Source organism: Euprymna scolopes, chromosome 6 (genome assembly GCF_053919585.1).
Source record: "Euprymna scolopes isolate OS-2025 chromosome 6, ASM5391958v1, whole genome shotgun sequence".
Lineage (NCBI taxonomy): Eukaryota > Metazoa > Mollusca > Cephalopoda > Sepiida > Sepiolidae > Euprymna > Euprymna scolopes.
The window spans coordinates 110,161,949-110,177,746 of record NC_136487.1 but is presented as its reverse complement, the minus strand read 5'-3'; the positions used below and the strand labels follow the sequence as shown (position 1 = coordinate 110,177,746).

The 15,798-nt window shown below is 30.1% G+C and overlaps 1 protein-coding gene across 2 annotated transcripts in view; it reads right to left on the bottom strand.

Moving 5' to 3' along the window:
* Positions 1-7,637: 7,637 nt before the first annotated feature.
* Positions 7,638-15,798, bottom strand: part of LOC145277862 (scoloptoxin SSD14-like) — a 189,148-nt gene continuing 180,987 nt past the window's right edge. For both annotated transcript variants that reach the window (XM_080129815.1, XM_080129813.1), the window contains exons 11-12: positions 13,078-13,194; positions 7,638-10,367 (exon numbers count right to left, since the gene is read on the bottom strand). In XM_080129815.1, coding sequence (XP_079985941.1) covers positions 10,224-10,367; positions 13,078-13,194 — 261 coding nt within the window. In that variant the 3' untranslated portion in view covers positions 7,638-10,223. The remainder of the gene's footprint in view (positions 10,368-13,077; positions 13,195-15,798) is intronic.

Here is a 15,798-nt window from a genome sequence, read left to right as displayed (position 1 = left end):
TATTGCAAGTAAAGTATTCCGAGTAAAGTATTGCAAATAAAGTATTACAAGTTAAGTATTACAAGTACAGTATTGCAAGTAAAGTATTGCAAATAAAGTATTGCAAGTAAAGTATTACAAGTAAAGTATTGCAAGTAAAGTATTATAAATAAAGTATTGCAAATAAAGTATTACAAGAAAAGTATTACAAATAAAGTATTACAAGTAAAGTATTGCAAGTAAAGTATTACAAGTAAAGTATTACAAGTAAAGTATTGCAAGTAAAGTATTATAAATAAAGTATTGCAAATAAAGTATTACAAGTAAAGTATTACAAGTAAAGTATTACAAGTAAAGTATTACAAGTAAAGTATTGCAACTAAAGTATTACAAGTAAAGTATTGCGAGTAAAGTATTATAAATAAAGTATTGCAAATAAAGTATTGCAAGTAAAGTATTGCAAGTAAAGTATTGCAAGTAAAGTATTAAAAATATTACAAATAAAGTATTGCAAATAAAGTATTGTAAGTAAAGTATTACAAGTAAAGTATTACAAATAAATTATTACAAGTATTACAAATAAAGTATTGCAAGTAAAGTATTACAAGTAAAGTATTGCAAATAAAGTATTACAAGTAAAGTATTGCAAATAAAGTATTATAAATAAAGTATTACAAGTAAAGTATTACAAATAAAGTATTACAAATAAAGTATTACAAGTAAAGTATTACAAATAAAGTATTACAAGTGAAGTATTACAAATAAAGTATTACAAATAAAGTATTGCAAGTAAAGTATTACAAGTATTACAAGTAAAGTATTGCAAGTAAAGTATTACAAATAAAGTATTGCATGTAAGGTATTACAAATAAAGTATTACGAGTAAAGTATTAGTAATAAAGTATTACGAGTAAAGTATTACAAATAAAGTATTACGAGTAAAGTATTACAAGTAAAGTATTACAAATAAAGTATTGCAAGTAAAGTATTACAAATAAAGTATTACAAATAAAGTATTACAAGTAAAGTATTACAAATAAAGTATTACAAGTAAAGTTTTACAAATAAAGTATTGCAAGTAAAGTATTACAAATAAAGTATTACAAATAAAGTATTGCAAGTAAAGTATTACAAGTAAAGTATTACAAGTAAAGTATTATAAGTAAAGTATTATAAGTAAAGTATTGCAAATAAAGTATTACAAATAAAGTATTGCAAATAAAGTATTACAAGTAAAGAATTACAAATAAAGTATTACAAGTAAAGTATGACAAATAAAGTATTACAAGTAAAGTATTACAAATAAAGTATTACAAATAAAATATTACAAATAAAGTATTTCGAGTAAAGTATTACAAGTAAAGTATTGCATGTAACGTATTGCAAGTAAAGTATTACAAATGAATTATTGCATATAAAGTATTACAAATAAAGTATTACTAATAAAGTATACAAGTAAAGTATTACAAATAAAGTATTGCAAGTAAAGTATTACAAATAAAGTATCACGAGTAAAGTATTACAAGTATTGCAAGTAAAGTATTACAAATAAAGTATTGCAAGTAAAGTATTACAAATAAAGTATTACAAGTAAATTATTACAAATAAAGTATTGCAAGTAAAGAATTACAAGTACAGTATTACAAATAAAGTATTACAAGTAAAGTATTACAAGTAAAGCATTGCAAGTAAAGTATTACAAATAAAGTATTGCAAGTAAAGTATTGCAAATAAAGTATTACAAATAAAGTATTGCAAGTAAAGTATTACAAATAAAGTATTGCATGTAAAGTATTACAAATAAAGTATTACAAGTAAAGCATTGCAAGTAAAGTATTACAAATAAAGTATTGCAAGTAAAGTATTACAAATAAAGTATTGCAAGTAAAGTATTGCATGTAAAGTATTACAAATAAAGTATTGCAAGTAAAGTATTACAAGTAAAGTATTACAAATAATGTATTACAAATAAAGTATTACAAATAATGTATTACAAATAAAGTATTACAAATAATGTATTACAAATAAAGAATTGCAAGTAAAGTATTGTAAATAAAGTTTTGCAAGTTAAGTTGGTTGGTTGGTTGGTTGGTTGTTTTTGTTTTACGACATATAAACACTTTTCAGGTTATTTAATGTCAAATCAGGTTATTTTGAAGAAAAACTTTTTAATAGAATATATTTGTTGTTTTCAAGTCAGTTTCTATTCAACCCATAGTTGGGACCCTAACAAATACTACCACTCCGGGTCAGAGTTGACCTGGGAGTAATCGTGATTAAAGAGAGACTCCACACTCCCCAAAGCCCGCAAGCTGGGGCCTCACCACTGGATATAGTTTAAGGTCATATCCAGAACTGCAAGTAAAGTATTGCAAGTATTACTACTTCCATATAAATATTGCTGAACTGGATGCCACTATGAAGGAGATCAATCTGCATGTTTGTGATGCATGATTGTGATGCATGTTTGTGATGCATGTTTGCAATGCATGCTTGTGATGTATGTTTGTGATGTATGTTTGTAATGCATGCTTGTGATGTATGTTTGTGATGCATGATTGTGATGCATGTTTGTGATGTATGTTTGTGATGCATGTTTGTGATGTATGTTTGTGATGCATGTTTGTGATGCATGATTGTGATGCATGTTTGTGATGCATGTTTGTGATGCATGTTTGTGATGCATGTTTGTGATGCATGTTTGTGATGTATGTTTGTGATGCATGTTTGTGATGCATGTTTGTGATGCATGTTTGTGATGTATGTTTGTGATGCATGTTTGTGATGCATGTTTGTGATGCATGTTTGTGATGCATGTTTGTGATGTATGTTTGTGATGCATGCTTGTGATGCATGTTTTTGATGCATGCTTGTGATGCACGTTGTGATGCAGGTTTGTGATTTATGTTTGTGATGCATGCTTGTGATGTATGTTTGTAATGTATGTTTGTAATGTATGTTTGTGATGCATGTTTTTGATGTATGTTTGTAATGTATGTTTGTAATGCATGCTTGTGATGTATGTTTGTAATGTATGTTTGTGATGCATGTTTTTGATGTATGTTTGTAATGTATGTTTGTGATGTATGCTTGTGATTTATGTTTGTGATGCATATTTGTCATGCATGTTTATGGTGTATGTTTGTTATGTATGTTTGTCATGCATGTTTGTAATTCATGCTTGTGATTCATGTTTGTTATGTATGTTTGTCATGCATATTTGTCATGCATGTTTGTAATGCATGCTTGTGATGCATGTTTGTAATGCATGCTTGTGATGCATGCTTGTGATGTATGTTTGTGATGTATGTTTGTAATGCATGCTTGTGATGCATTCTTGTGATGCATGTTTGTAATGCATGTTTGTGATGTATGTTTGTGATGCATGTTTGTGATGTACGTTTGTAATGCATGCTTGTGATGTATGTTTGTGATGTATGTTTGTTATTTATGTTTGTGATGCATGCTTGTGATGTATGTTCGTGATGTATGTTTGTAATGTATGTTTGTAATGTATGTTTGTAATGCATGCTTGTGATGCATTCTTGTGATGCATGTTTGTAATGCATGTTTGTGATGTATGTTTGTGATGCATGTTTGTGATGTACGTTTGTAATGCATGCTTGTGATGTATGTTTGTGATGTATGTTTGTTATTTATGTTTGTGATGCATGCTTGTGATGTATGTTCGTGATGTATGTTTGTAATGTATGTTTGTAATGTATGTTTGTAATGCATGCTTGTGATGCATTCTTGTGATGCATGTTTGTAATGCATGTTTGTGATGTATGTTTGTAATGCATGTTTGTGATGTACGTTTGTAATGCATGCTTGTGATGTATGTTTTTGATGCATACTTATGATGTATGTTTGTGATTTATGTTTGTGATGTATGTTTGTAATGTATGTTCGTGATGTATGCTTGTGATGCATGCTTGTAATGCATGCTTGTGATGTATGTTTGTGATGTATGTTTGTAATGTATGTTTGTAATGCTTGTTTGTGATGCATGTTTGTGATGCATGTTTGTAATGCATGTTTGTGATGTATGTTTGTAATGTATGTTTGTAATGTATGTTTGTAATGCATGTTTGTAATGTATGTTTGTAATGCATGCTTGTGATGTATGTTTGTGATGTATGTTTATAATGTATGTCTGTAATGTATGTTTGTGATGCATGCTTATAATATATGTCTGTAATGCTTGTTTGTGATGCATGCAAATAACATGTTTGCTGTGATTGTAAGATATTTGGCCAAAAGAAGAGAAATCACACAAAAAATTATTGGATCTGAAGATTTTGACCACTGTTCCTTGGAAAAGTTAGTTTCTCTTTAAATTAGGCTTTCTGAGAAATGAAGTCCCTCCCCCCCCCCAAAAAAAAGTTCCTACACATTCTTCTTTCCCTGCTGTGGTTATGATCCACTTAAAGTTTTCAAATGTCATGTCCAACTATATAAGAGGGTCTCTTATATATCATAGACAGTAGGTCTTTTATGTCCATAGATTGACAGCAGATTAGCCCCTTCAAGTGTATATCTGAGTGGTCCTTCTAGATGGTTCCAGTAATATTTATATACATCCCAGCAGAGATAGTTGGTTTTCTCGCACTCAGTTAAGGTTTGTATGCCTCTCCAAGCAAGATGGGCTTTTGGCTCTCTAAGCTAAGTGATTGTCTTTTGTTGCTATATTTTTTATATAATAAGGGGATATGATTGAAGAAAGTTGAAAGGTTCTATTTATAGACACTGGTAATAGAAACTGACCAATCAAATTGAGCTACACTCTGCTAGCAACCAACTAGAAATTGGAATTGCTCCATGGAAAAAACTGGATCTATTAAAATTCCCGCATACGTCCACATAATAAAAATCTTTGCTCTTCATTTGCAAACTTTCAAAGTTCAAGCCTTATATAGATCCACTATCCACTGAAAACTCTTTTTCATTCCCCAGGATTTATACAAATTAACTACCCATCGGAAAGTTTCTGAAATTAAAGATGTCTTTCAATTCAAAATCTTTATTTGCAAATTTAATGTTTAGTAGAAGAAAATAAATATTGTTGTAACCTTCCTTTGAATAAACCTCTATTACTTGTTTTAAATGAAACCTGTAATTTTATTTGAAGGGAGAATTCTTCTGTTGCAGCATTGACTGAGGTCACCCACTTGACACTGTGATTGGTGGCAGAATGGAGCAACGACTTTGTACCAGCTGAACAAGCGGGCAATCATGGCCTGTGGAGTGAACAGTGCATAACTATTTTTTATTATTTTCTCTATTTATTATTTTCCTGCATGATCATAAAACATTGGTTCATAGGAACCTTTTTCATCATCATGTATAATAAAAACAGAAAATTTCTAACATCATGGGAAAACTTCAGAAGTAATTTTGAAACCTTAATGAAGGAAAAATAATTTCTAGCTAGAAATAAAGTTTATAGGCATAAGTCAAGTATTATGGTTCATTTGTGCAATTAAAATGTATTTCTCAGTTAGTAAAGAAAAAGATTGTTATTTTAAATTAAAAATAAAGTATTAAGAACGAAATTGTCCATTTTCTAACGCGTTCATTTCTATCTATAATTGTATTTTCTTTATACTAGCAGGCATATTCTCCCTCCCTCGGCGTTTCTAGAAAATAAATAAGAATTTCCTGTGTGTTCTTACTCTCGGCACTGATCCCATATATTATCACAATCTATTCGTAGATTTTGAATTTTTTCAATTTTAATTGATTCAGAGGGAAATAACTTTTAAATTATTTGCAGAGTTATTTCCCTTTATTTTCTTTATTTATTTATTGACCCAATACCTAATAATTTAGCTCCGAATGAATTAATTGAATATTTGTCGAATTTTTAAACAAAATCAGCTTAATTGATATTAAGCACTACATAAATGAGTTGTGTCTCTCCAAAACTTCACATTTTAAGACCGCATGATGCTATTATGTGTCTTAATAGCATCGATACTAAGTAACATATGAAAATCTAGAGATTTTCCAAGCACATTGATTGTGGCAATATTACTAGTCTCTGTACGAATTCTAACAGTGCCAGTTCTGCAGCAGGCCTGCATAACGCCAGTCAATGTTGTTACCAGCATCTTCTGCTTCAACCAAGACTGGCATAGATTTGCACTCAAAATAGGCGTGAACATCCAGTCTCTAGGAGAGTCAAGCATGATGCAACATCAAAATAGTGTAGCACCAAGTTCACATTCTGACTCAGAAATAGACTGGCATTGATGTCTCATCCTCAACTTTGTTTCCCAGACAAGCTTTGATCAGATGATCGTCTTGTTGCACTGATAACAGCATTGACAAGTGGTCTATCTCCTCTGTATACAATCGCTTGTGAAATTATTAGGGTCATTGCATTTATATCACTTATAATCAGATCGGCACATGCCCACAGGTGGTTGAATGATTCAGGCATGCTGTACTGCAACAACGATTGGTTCCCTCATTTCAAATTTATTTTTCATCAACACTTAAACTCACACCAAAAACTCTTCTATAGTCAGATCATCTACTCTGGAGGAGGACTGCAGCAATCTTTTCACAGGGTCAGCAAGCTCTCATACAAACATTATCTGGTATTCCTGCAAATAGGACTGACGACTTTTGGAATCCACTAAATACAGTCTCACCTGGATGCAACTCGTGTACCTCAAACTTCTAATATGCTGTAAATCTGTCACAAGCAAAGCTAGTAAATAGTGCTTCTTAAATCTACACTGTATTGGATTTCTCTTTTTTAATTTGTTGATAAACTGCAAACTCTCTTTCAGTTAGCTGAAGTAGGATGACATTATCAAGCCACTTCATTCCATATGAGTCACACTCTGGAAGAAAAAGAAATGACCATCCAAACTTCAAACAGAATTCCTGTTTCTCAAATTATGAATAGAAGGTATTTTTTTCTTCTGGTAGATGGGCATGCACGACATGCAAATCATCGTATTTACTTTTCAGCTGATAAGTTTTCATTTTTGTCTCCATTTTCACATGTGACTGTATCAACAAAGTCCCTTGTTCTGCACACATCTCTCTTTACTGTTCAGATTTAATTTCCCTCTGAAGTCATCAGATTTAGGCTCATCTTTAAGACTCACATTACACATCCATTGTATCATTCTCATATCATTTCTATCCACGTAAGCCATGCCCCCAACCCTCACTGGCCAGGTTTCACTTTCATACATCATCACACTGCATACACATGCCTGATAGACTTTTTCCTTGGTCGATAATGGTAACATTCAGCTGGTTAATTATAGCAGAAATTCTCTGAACTTATTCCACTTACTCTTGCAATCACACTGGCATCTGTTCAACCCTGTGCTCACTTTATGTGTATCACTAAAATAACAAAATTTCTTGACAACCTTAATAGTTCCGCCATCCAAACATACTTTCTCCACATCTGAGTTCTCATCCATCTCCATTGTCTTACACTTCTTACACATAAATTAGTTATCATCTATCAACTTACCAGTAATTCTATTCTACTTCTTGCGTACACAAAACTTACCCATATTACAAAAAATTGAATTGCAATCTTTCTACAGAGTAGATATTTAAAAAAATATCATTTTAAAGACATTTGAACAAATCATGCAATAAAGCACATTTTTATGACAAGAAACAAGTTTATAAATGAATGAAAAACATTACATTTTTTTATTCACATATTTTTTTGTGTTTTACATCGCTTTATTCATACTTTTGAAATGACAGATTTTTTTTTTTAACTACATTTGTATTTCAACATCACTGAAGAAAGTCTTTCCAAAAATCTGCAATCAGATATTTTTTTTAATAAATCTTTTGGGATGCATTCAAATTGTTTTCATGAATTATGATGTTTATATTCAGCTCTCATGAAACCTGTCTTACGTTTCTGCATAGAAATGTAAAGTGGTCTGACTTGTATCGGCTATCACCTTGGTCGGGTTGAGTTGTCTTCCCCCCCAAACAAGTACAGTGTATTTGACCATTACAGCTCACTTTTGCTGATAAAGTGCTTTGATATTAGTCTTTGCCAAAGCTTTTCCAAATGCTTCTACGGGCATATCACATTGTGTCTGTACTGCAGTTATTATTTGCATTTTGTTATTCCCACTCTCGTTCATATATCTCAACAATGTTTTAGATATCAGCCTCCTTTAGGTTTGTTCTTCATATTTATTTATTTTTATATTTTTTATTTTAAAAAAAAAATTGTTTTTCATTTTTTTTTCTTTCCCCCCCCATAAGAACAACAGTAAACACATGTTGGTTTTTAATGTAGAGGATCCAAAGGCACGCTAAACTGGGAACAAAAATAAAATCCAATAGTTTTGTTAAAATATTAGTCTGATATTTTAACAGTTATTAAAGGCGTTTTTGTTATGTATATTTTTATCTCTGTAGAATTGAAAGACTTATCTACTCCTTGAGGGAGGGGTAGGCAGTGGCGTGCAGAAGTTTGGTGATGCCTTAGAAATTTCCTGTGGCCCTCTCCTTGATTGTATGCCTCAAAAGACTCAAGTATAAGTCCTAGTACTGAGAAATATTATGAGGAAAGAGATAGCTTAAATATGATTGGATTTTTCAACACCTACTTTGCACACCACTGGGAATGGGCATAATTAATACCACCATAAATTATGAAATTCATGTTCGAAATCCTATCAGATTTATTCCTTTGAATCATGCTTTATTATTGTTGGGAAAGTATGAATCCACAATTTCCCCCCTCCAGCTATAGGGAAAACAGCAACTTTTGTTTAATTTATCACTTACAAATTAACTGTTTACAATAAATAATTGATAGAGATCATGTTATTATTGTTTTTTTTATTGAGTTCCCATTAGTTGGATGTCTAGAAAATGGTAACATTTGCTTGATTACATTTGATGAAAACTGATGAAGCAAAATGACTTTGTATACATCTATTTCTATCACAATTGATATTGCATTTTTGCATTAAAAAATAACCTCAAAAAGGTTAGCATGCCATGAAACACACAAGCACACAAAGACTTCGACTACATCGAGAAAAATTTTTAATCGTCACTTTAAAGTGCAATATTAAGAGCTTCATTATTAAGAATTTCATTTAATATTCTTGTAAAATCGATGAAAATCTACTTCTAAAATGATTCTTCATATTTAATAGCATCTAAAATTACAACAATAATTAAATTGGACATTTCATATTTTTAAAAGCATTAAGAGAAATAATTTTAGTATTTTACATTCATCACAAATATGAATATTTATTTACAGTAAATTTTCATAAAATAAATTAATACCGATAGAGAATTAAAAACATATCTTATAAAAAATTATATATATATATATATAATGTATCACAAGTTGGTAGAACAAAAGATCAATATGTTTGATCATAGGTTCTATGAGAATATTAATTCTTTTATTTAAATACCATACCTTCAGCTGTTGGGGGTACTCAGATTTCATCTATCTAGTCATCCAGAAATTAGGAGAAAATTTAGCATATTTTTGTCAGAAACATTTTTTAGTCTAGTTGGACATTAATCTCTCTAAGATAGAGGCTAAAAGGGTAACCGATTACACTTTTACTTAGTTGTGTTAAAATTATTTCATGCTATGTGATAAGTTGTTTACTGAAGCAGGTGGGAGAGGAGCATTAAATGTTTTTATTTAAAAATGCTTTTTTTTAATTTTTTTATTTATTATTTTATTGGTGAACTTTTTCTTGGTTAAATGATTAACAGATTTAAAATCTGACTGGATAGAGTTAAAAAATAAAAATTTTGGAAAAAATAATTACAACATTTTTCAAAATAAAAATAATGTTCAAAATTAAAATTGAAATCATCAAGCTAAATATACTTGCGTGTGTATACATATATATGTTTGTGTGTGTGTTTGACACACAATTATATTAACTGACTTGCAACCCAGAAAATGAAACACAAAATAAATGTTAGAGAAAAATGCAGAACTCTACACAACATTTGAACTAAATACTTGAAGGGCTAACTTCAATATTCAGAATGCGCTACTGATCACATGAAGGCAGGCGGTTATATAGTTATTTTGTGTTTGATCTTCCAGGTTGAACATTGTCTCCATGCTTAATTTAAATATATACATAAAAAATGATTTTCCCATTACCCGTTAAATCTACTTTAATAATACTTTGTGAAATGAGATATATATATATATATATATATATATATATATATATATATATATATATTTAAAATCCTGCGGGATCACCACCTCGTCTAAAATCAACATTAGCATATATAAAGTTATTTTTGCGATGTATACAATGGACTTTCGATCGAAACCCATACTCCGTTACATTGTGGCCCATCTCTTTCAGTTGTTTAATTACAATCTGAAAAAAAAGAAAAAAATTTGTCAAAAAATCAGTTTGTAATTTATACATTCATAAATAAAATATTGTATAAATATATAAATAGTGTATAAATTGTATAAATATATAAATAGTGTATAAAATCTGTATAATAAATGTGTACGTATGGCCAGCTCACTTCAATAATGATGTATGCAAATTTTATTTTCATGAGCAAAGAAGGAAAGGCTTACTCTCAATAATATCTGATAATAAAAAAAGTAAGAACTTCTTTCATCTTTAATATAGACACAAAAATATTCTTTTAATATCAGTATCATTATTATTATTATTATTATTATTATGGAATATTCCAAGGAGATTCGTTATCCCCACTTCTTTTTGTAATGATAATGATGCCACTGAGCATCCTCTTAAGAAGAGAGAAGCTGAGGTATAACTTTGGATCTGGTGGCAGACACCTCAACCATCTACTGTTTATGGATGATTTGAAGATATTCAATAAAACTGAGAAGGAAATGGAGAGACTAGTAGAGCTCGTATGGACATACTCGGAAGACATCAGGATGGAGTTTGGGATTAGTAAATGTGTGGTGCTGGTTATGAAAAGAGGAGTAAAGGTTCATTCGAATGGAATAGTGCTGCCAAATGGAGAAATTATTAAAGAAATAGAAGATACAGGGTATAAGTATTTGGGAGTGCAAGAGGGTGTAGGCAACATGAACAGAGAGAGGAAAGAGAAAGTCAGGAGGGAGTATCTTAGAAAAATTAAACTAATTGCGAAGTCAAAATTGTATGGAGGAAACCTAATGAAATCGGTGAATGCATGGGCAGTCAGTGTTTTAAGATACAGTGCTGGAATTTTAGAATGGTCTGACAGGGAGTTTCATGCCATGGATATCAAAATAAGAACAGTTTTAGCAATGTTTGGTGTATTCCACATTCAAAGTAGCGTAGTGAGGCTGTATCAAAAGAGAAAAGATGGTGGGAGAGGATTGAAAAGTGTAAAAGATTGTTAGAACTGAGGAGATGTCGTTGAAGGAGCATGTGGTTAGAAGTGAGGAGTGTATGCTCAAGGTTGTGGCCAATGAAGTGGGGGTATGTGAAACTAAGGCTGAGTATGTGAAACATATAGTCAGAGAAAGGGCAGAGGAACTGGCTAGGAAGAAAATGCACAGAAAATTCTTCCAAGATATAGCAGAAGTGACTGATGAAAGATCATGGCAATGGCTTAGAAGTGGGTAGCTGGCTAAGAGTACTGAAACTTTTGTTTGTGCAGCACAAGAGCAGGCATTAGGAACAAAAAAGTGGTTCTAAGAGAAGAAGTTGCTGCAGAATGCCGGATTTGTGGTAAAGCCTCAAAGTCAATTGCACCGCAAAAGAGTACCGCAAAAGACGATCACATATGACTCCGGATGTATTAGGAGGTCTGTAAGAAGGTTGGGGTGAGATGTGCTGAAAAGTGGTTTGAGACGGTGCCTGATGAAGTGAGAACAAGTGAGGATGGCAATGTAGAGTTATGGTGGGACAAAAGTGTCATAACGACCAAGCAATTGGAACATAATCGTCCGGATTTTGTACAAGGTCTCAAAAACTGGCAAATTGTAGACTTTTCAGTGCCCTGAGACAGGAACGCAAGAGAGAAGGAGAATGAGAAGTGGAGCAATTATGCTCCATTGACCTTGGAGATAAGGCATATACACGAGGTTAAAACACAAATAATCTTAATCATAGTTCGTACGCTAGGAGTAGTATCAAGTCGTCTGGAAGGACAATTGAAAAAACTATGAATCCCAAATGTTTTAGACGGCTTTCAGACCTCTGCTATTGTAGGTACCACCAACATCCTTAGGAAAACCTTTGATCTTTGAAGCTCCTGGTTTAGAGCTGTGATTGAGGGAAATCCTCTCGAAATGAATCCTATCCCTTTCCAGGAAGATGTTGATAAATGACAAAAATAAATAAATAAAAAATAATAATAATTATTATTATTATTTTTTATTTCCAGTAGTGAATAGAAATTAAATTGCGAAGTGATAGTAAGCAGGAGAAGTTGGATAGTTGTACAATAAAAGTTGTTTGTATATGTTTATTTATTTTTTTTTGCATATTCAACTCCAAATTTATTGATCTGTTGAAATCAACATCTATTTCAAATTAGTGAACACACCTACATCGTGTGAGATATATAAAAAAATCATGAGTTAAATCCAGCAAAAACATCAATAATGCACAATGATGAAATGTAGCAGAAATCAGATTAACCTTAAGGATAATAATCTGAAAATTAACAATGTAAATAAATTAGACATTTTGCTCATTAAAAATCGGCAAAAGTTATAGACTGTCGACTTAGTATAAATGCTTTATGCCAAATTAATGGTTGAATATGGTTAAATTTGTGCTCATTTTTACATTAAATGCTAATCTCTATTAATCCTTAATTGTGCATCGAATGGATACCTTAATGCTTATTTATTTTTACAAAAGTGAAATCTGTTTTTTGTAAACCACCTTCAAAGTCATGAGTCATTTTTTTTGGGGGGGGGGGCTGACTTTGTGGATAAGAGTTAGAGCCAACAATTTTTACTAAAGTTAAGTTTGTTTTTTTTGTTAAAAAAATGAATGAAAAATTGGATATTTTTCAAGTGTCTAATCACTTCTGCCTTTAAATCTGACATTTACATTTATTAAGAATGATTAAACTTAATAAAAATAACAAAGTAAAAACCTGAGGAAACTTGTCCGATTCCAAACGTGTCTGGGGTGGAGCCAATTGATCATGAATTCGCAAAGCATCGACAGCTTCTTTGGCATTATTGCCCAACCATAACAAATTTACTGCAACCTATAAAAGAAAACGATATCCTGTTTAAACCATTTAAAAAACCATGAAACATCTAACATGTAAGAATTTATATGCAAAACATGACCAGTGAGAGTGAGGTTGACTATTGGAAGTTTGAAATCTTTGTAAACAACTGCCTCTGTTGCATCCTGTGTTGTTGGCAGGCTGACTATATGCTGACTGCCGTTCTCCATCAATGCATCAACCTGATGTTGTTTCTAACATTTGTCTTGTTACAGCAATATTTTCGATGGTTCAGGTAAACAACTTGTTTTGCAGAAGAAGAAGAGTGTTTTATTGTGACTCTTGATACCAGTTGTTGGGAACACAGATGACACCAGTATAAAATTGTAGCTATCTGGCACCAATCATACTGGATACTTCTGATGTGAGTGTAATATTTTGAGGAATTGTATCTCAATACTATGTAATATTTTATGAGGTATTGTATCTCATTACTATGTAATATTTTATGAGGTATTGTATCTCAATACACTGTAATATTTTATGAGGTATAGTATCTCAATACTATGTAATATTTTATGAGGTATTGTATCTCAATACTATGTAATATTTTGAGGTATTGTGTCTCAATACTATGTAATATTTTATGAGGTATTGTATCTCAGTACTTTGTAATATTTTATGAGGTATAGTATCTCAATACTATGTAATATTTTATGAGGTATTGTATCTCAATACTATGTAATATTTTATGAGGTATTGTATCTCAATACTATGTAATATTTTATGAGGTATTGTATCTCAATACTATGTAATATTTTATGAGGTATTGTATCTCAATACTATGTAATATTTTATTAGGTATTGTGTCTCAATACTATGTAATATTTTATGAGGTATTGTGTCTCAATACTATGTAATATTTTATGAGGTATTGTATCTCAATACTATGTAATATTTTATGAGGTACTGTATCTCAATACTATGTAATATTTTATGAGGTATTGTATCTCAATATTATGTAATATTTTATTAGGTATTGTATCTCAATACTATGTAATATTTTATAAGGTATTGTATCTCAATACTATGTAATATTTTATAAGGTATTGTATCTCAATACTATGTAATATTTTATGAGGTATTGTAACTCAATACTATGTAATATTTTATGAGGTATTGTATCTCAATACAATATAATATTTTATGAGGTATTGTATCTCAATACTATGTAATATTTTATGAGGTATTGTATCTCAATACTATGTAATATATTATGAGGTATTGTATCTCAATACTATGTAATATTTTATGAGGTATTGTATCTCAATACTATGTAATATTTTGAGGTATTGTGTCTCAATACTATGTAATATTTTATGAGGTATTGTATCTCAGTACTTTGTAATATTTTATGAGGTATAGTATCTCAATACTATGTAATATTTTATGAGGTATTGTATCTCAATACTATGTAATATTTTATGAGGTATTGTATCTCAATACTATGTAATATTTTATGAGGTATTGTATCTCAATACTATGTAATATTTTATGAGGTATTGTATCTCAATACTATGTAATATTTTATAAGGTATTGTATCTCAATACTATGTAATATTTTATGAGGTACTGTATCTCAATAATATGTAATATTTTATGAGGTATTGTATCTCAATACTATGTAATATTTTATGAGGTATTGTATCTCAATAATATGTAATATTTTATGAGGTATTGTATCTCAATACTATGTAATATTTTATGAGGTATTGTATCTAAAATAATATGTAATATTTTATGAGGTATTGTATCTCAATACTATGTAATATTTTATGAGGTATTGTATCTCAATACTATGTAATATTTTATGAGGTATTGTATCTCAATACTATGTAATATTTTATGAGGTACTGTATCTCAATAATATGTAATATTTTATGAGGTATTGTATCTCAATACTATGTAATATTTTATGAGGTATTGTGTCTCAATACTATGTAATATTTTATGAGGTATTGTGTCTCAATACTATGTAATATTTTATGAGGTATTGTGTCTCAATACTATGTAATATTTTATGAGGTATTGTATCTCAATAATATGTAATATTTTATGAGGTATTGTATCTCAATAATATGTAATATTTTATGAGGTATTGTATCTCAATAATATGTAATATTTTATGAGGTATTGTGTCTCAATACTATGTAATATTTTATGAGGTACTGTATCTCAATAATATGTAATATTTTATGAGGTATTGTATCTCAATACTATGTAATATTTTATGAGGTATTGTATCTCAATACAATGTAATATTTTATGAGGTATTGTATCTCAATACTATGTAATATTTTATGAGGTATTGTATCTCAATACTATGTAATATTTTATGAGGTATTGTGTCTCAATACTATGTAATATTTTATGAGGTATTGTATCTCAATAATATGTAATATTTTATGAGGTATTGTATCTCAATAATATGTAATATTTTATGAGGTATTGTATCTCAATAATATGTAATATTTTATGAGGTATTGTGTCTCAATACTATGTAATATTTTATGAGGTACTGTATCTCAATAATATGTAATATTTTATGAGGTATTGTATCTCAATAATATGTAATATTTT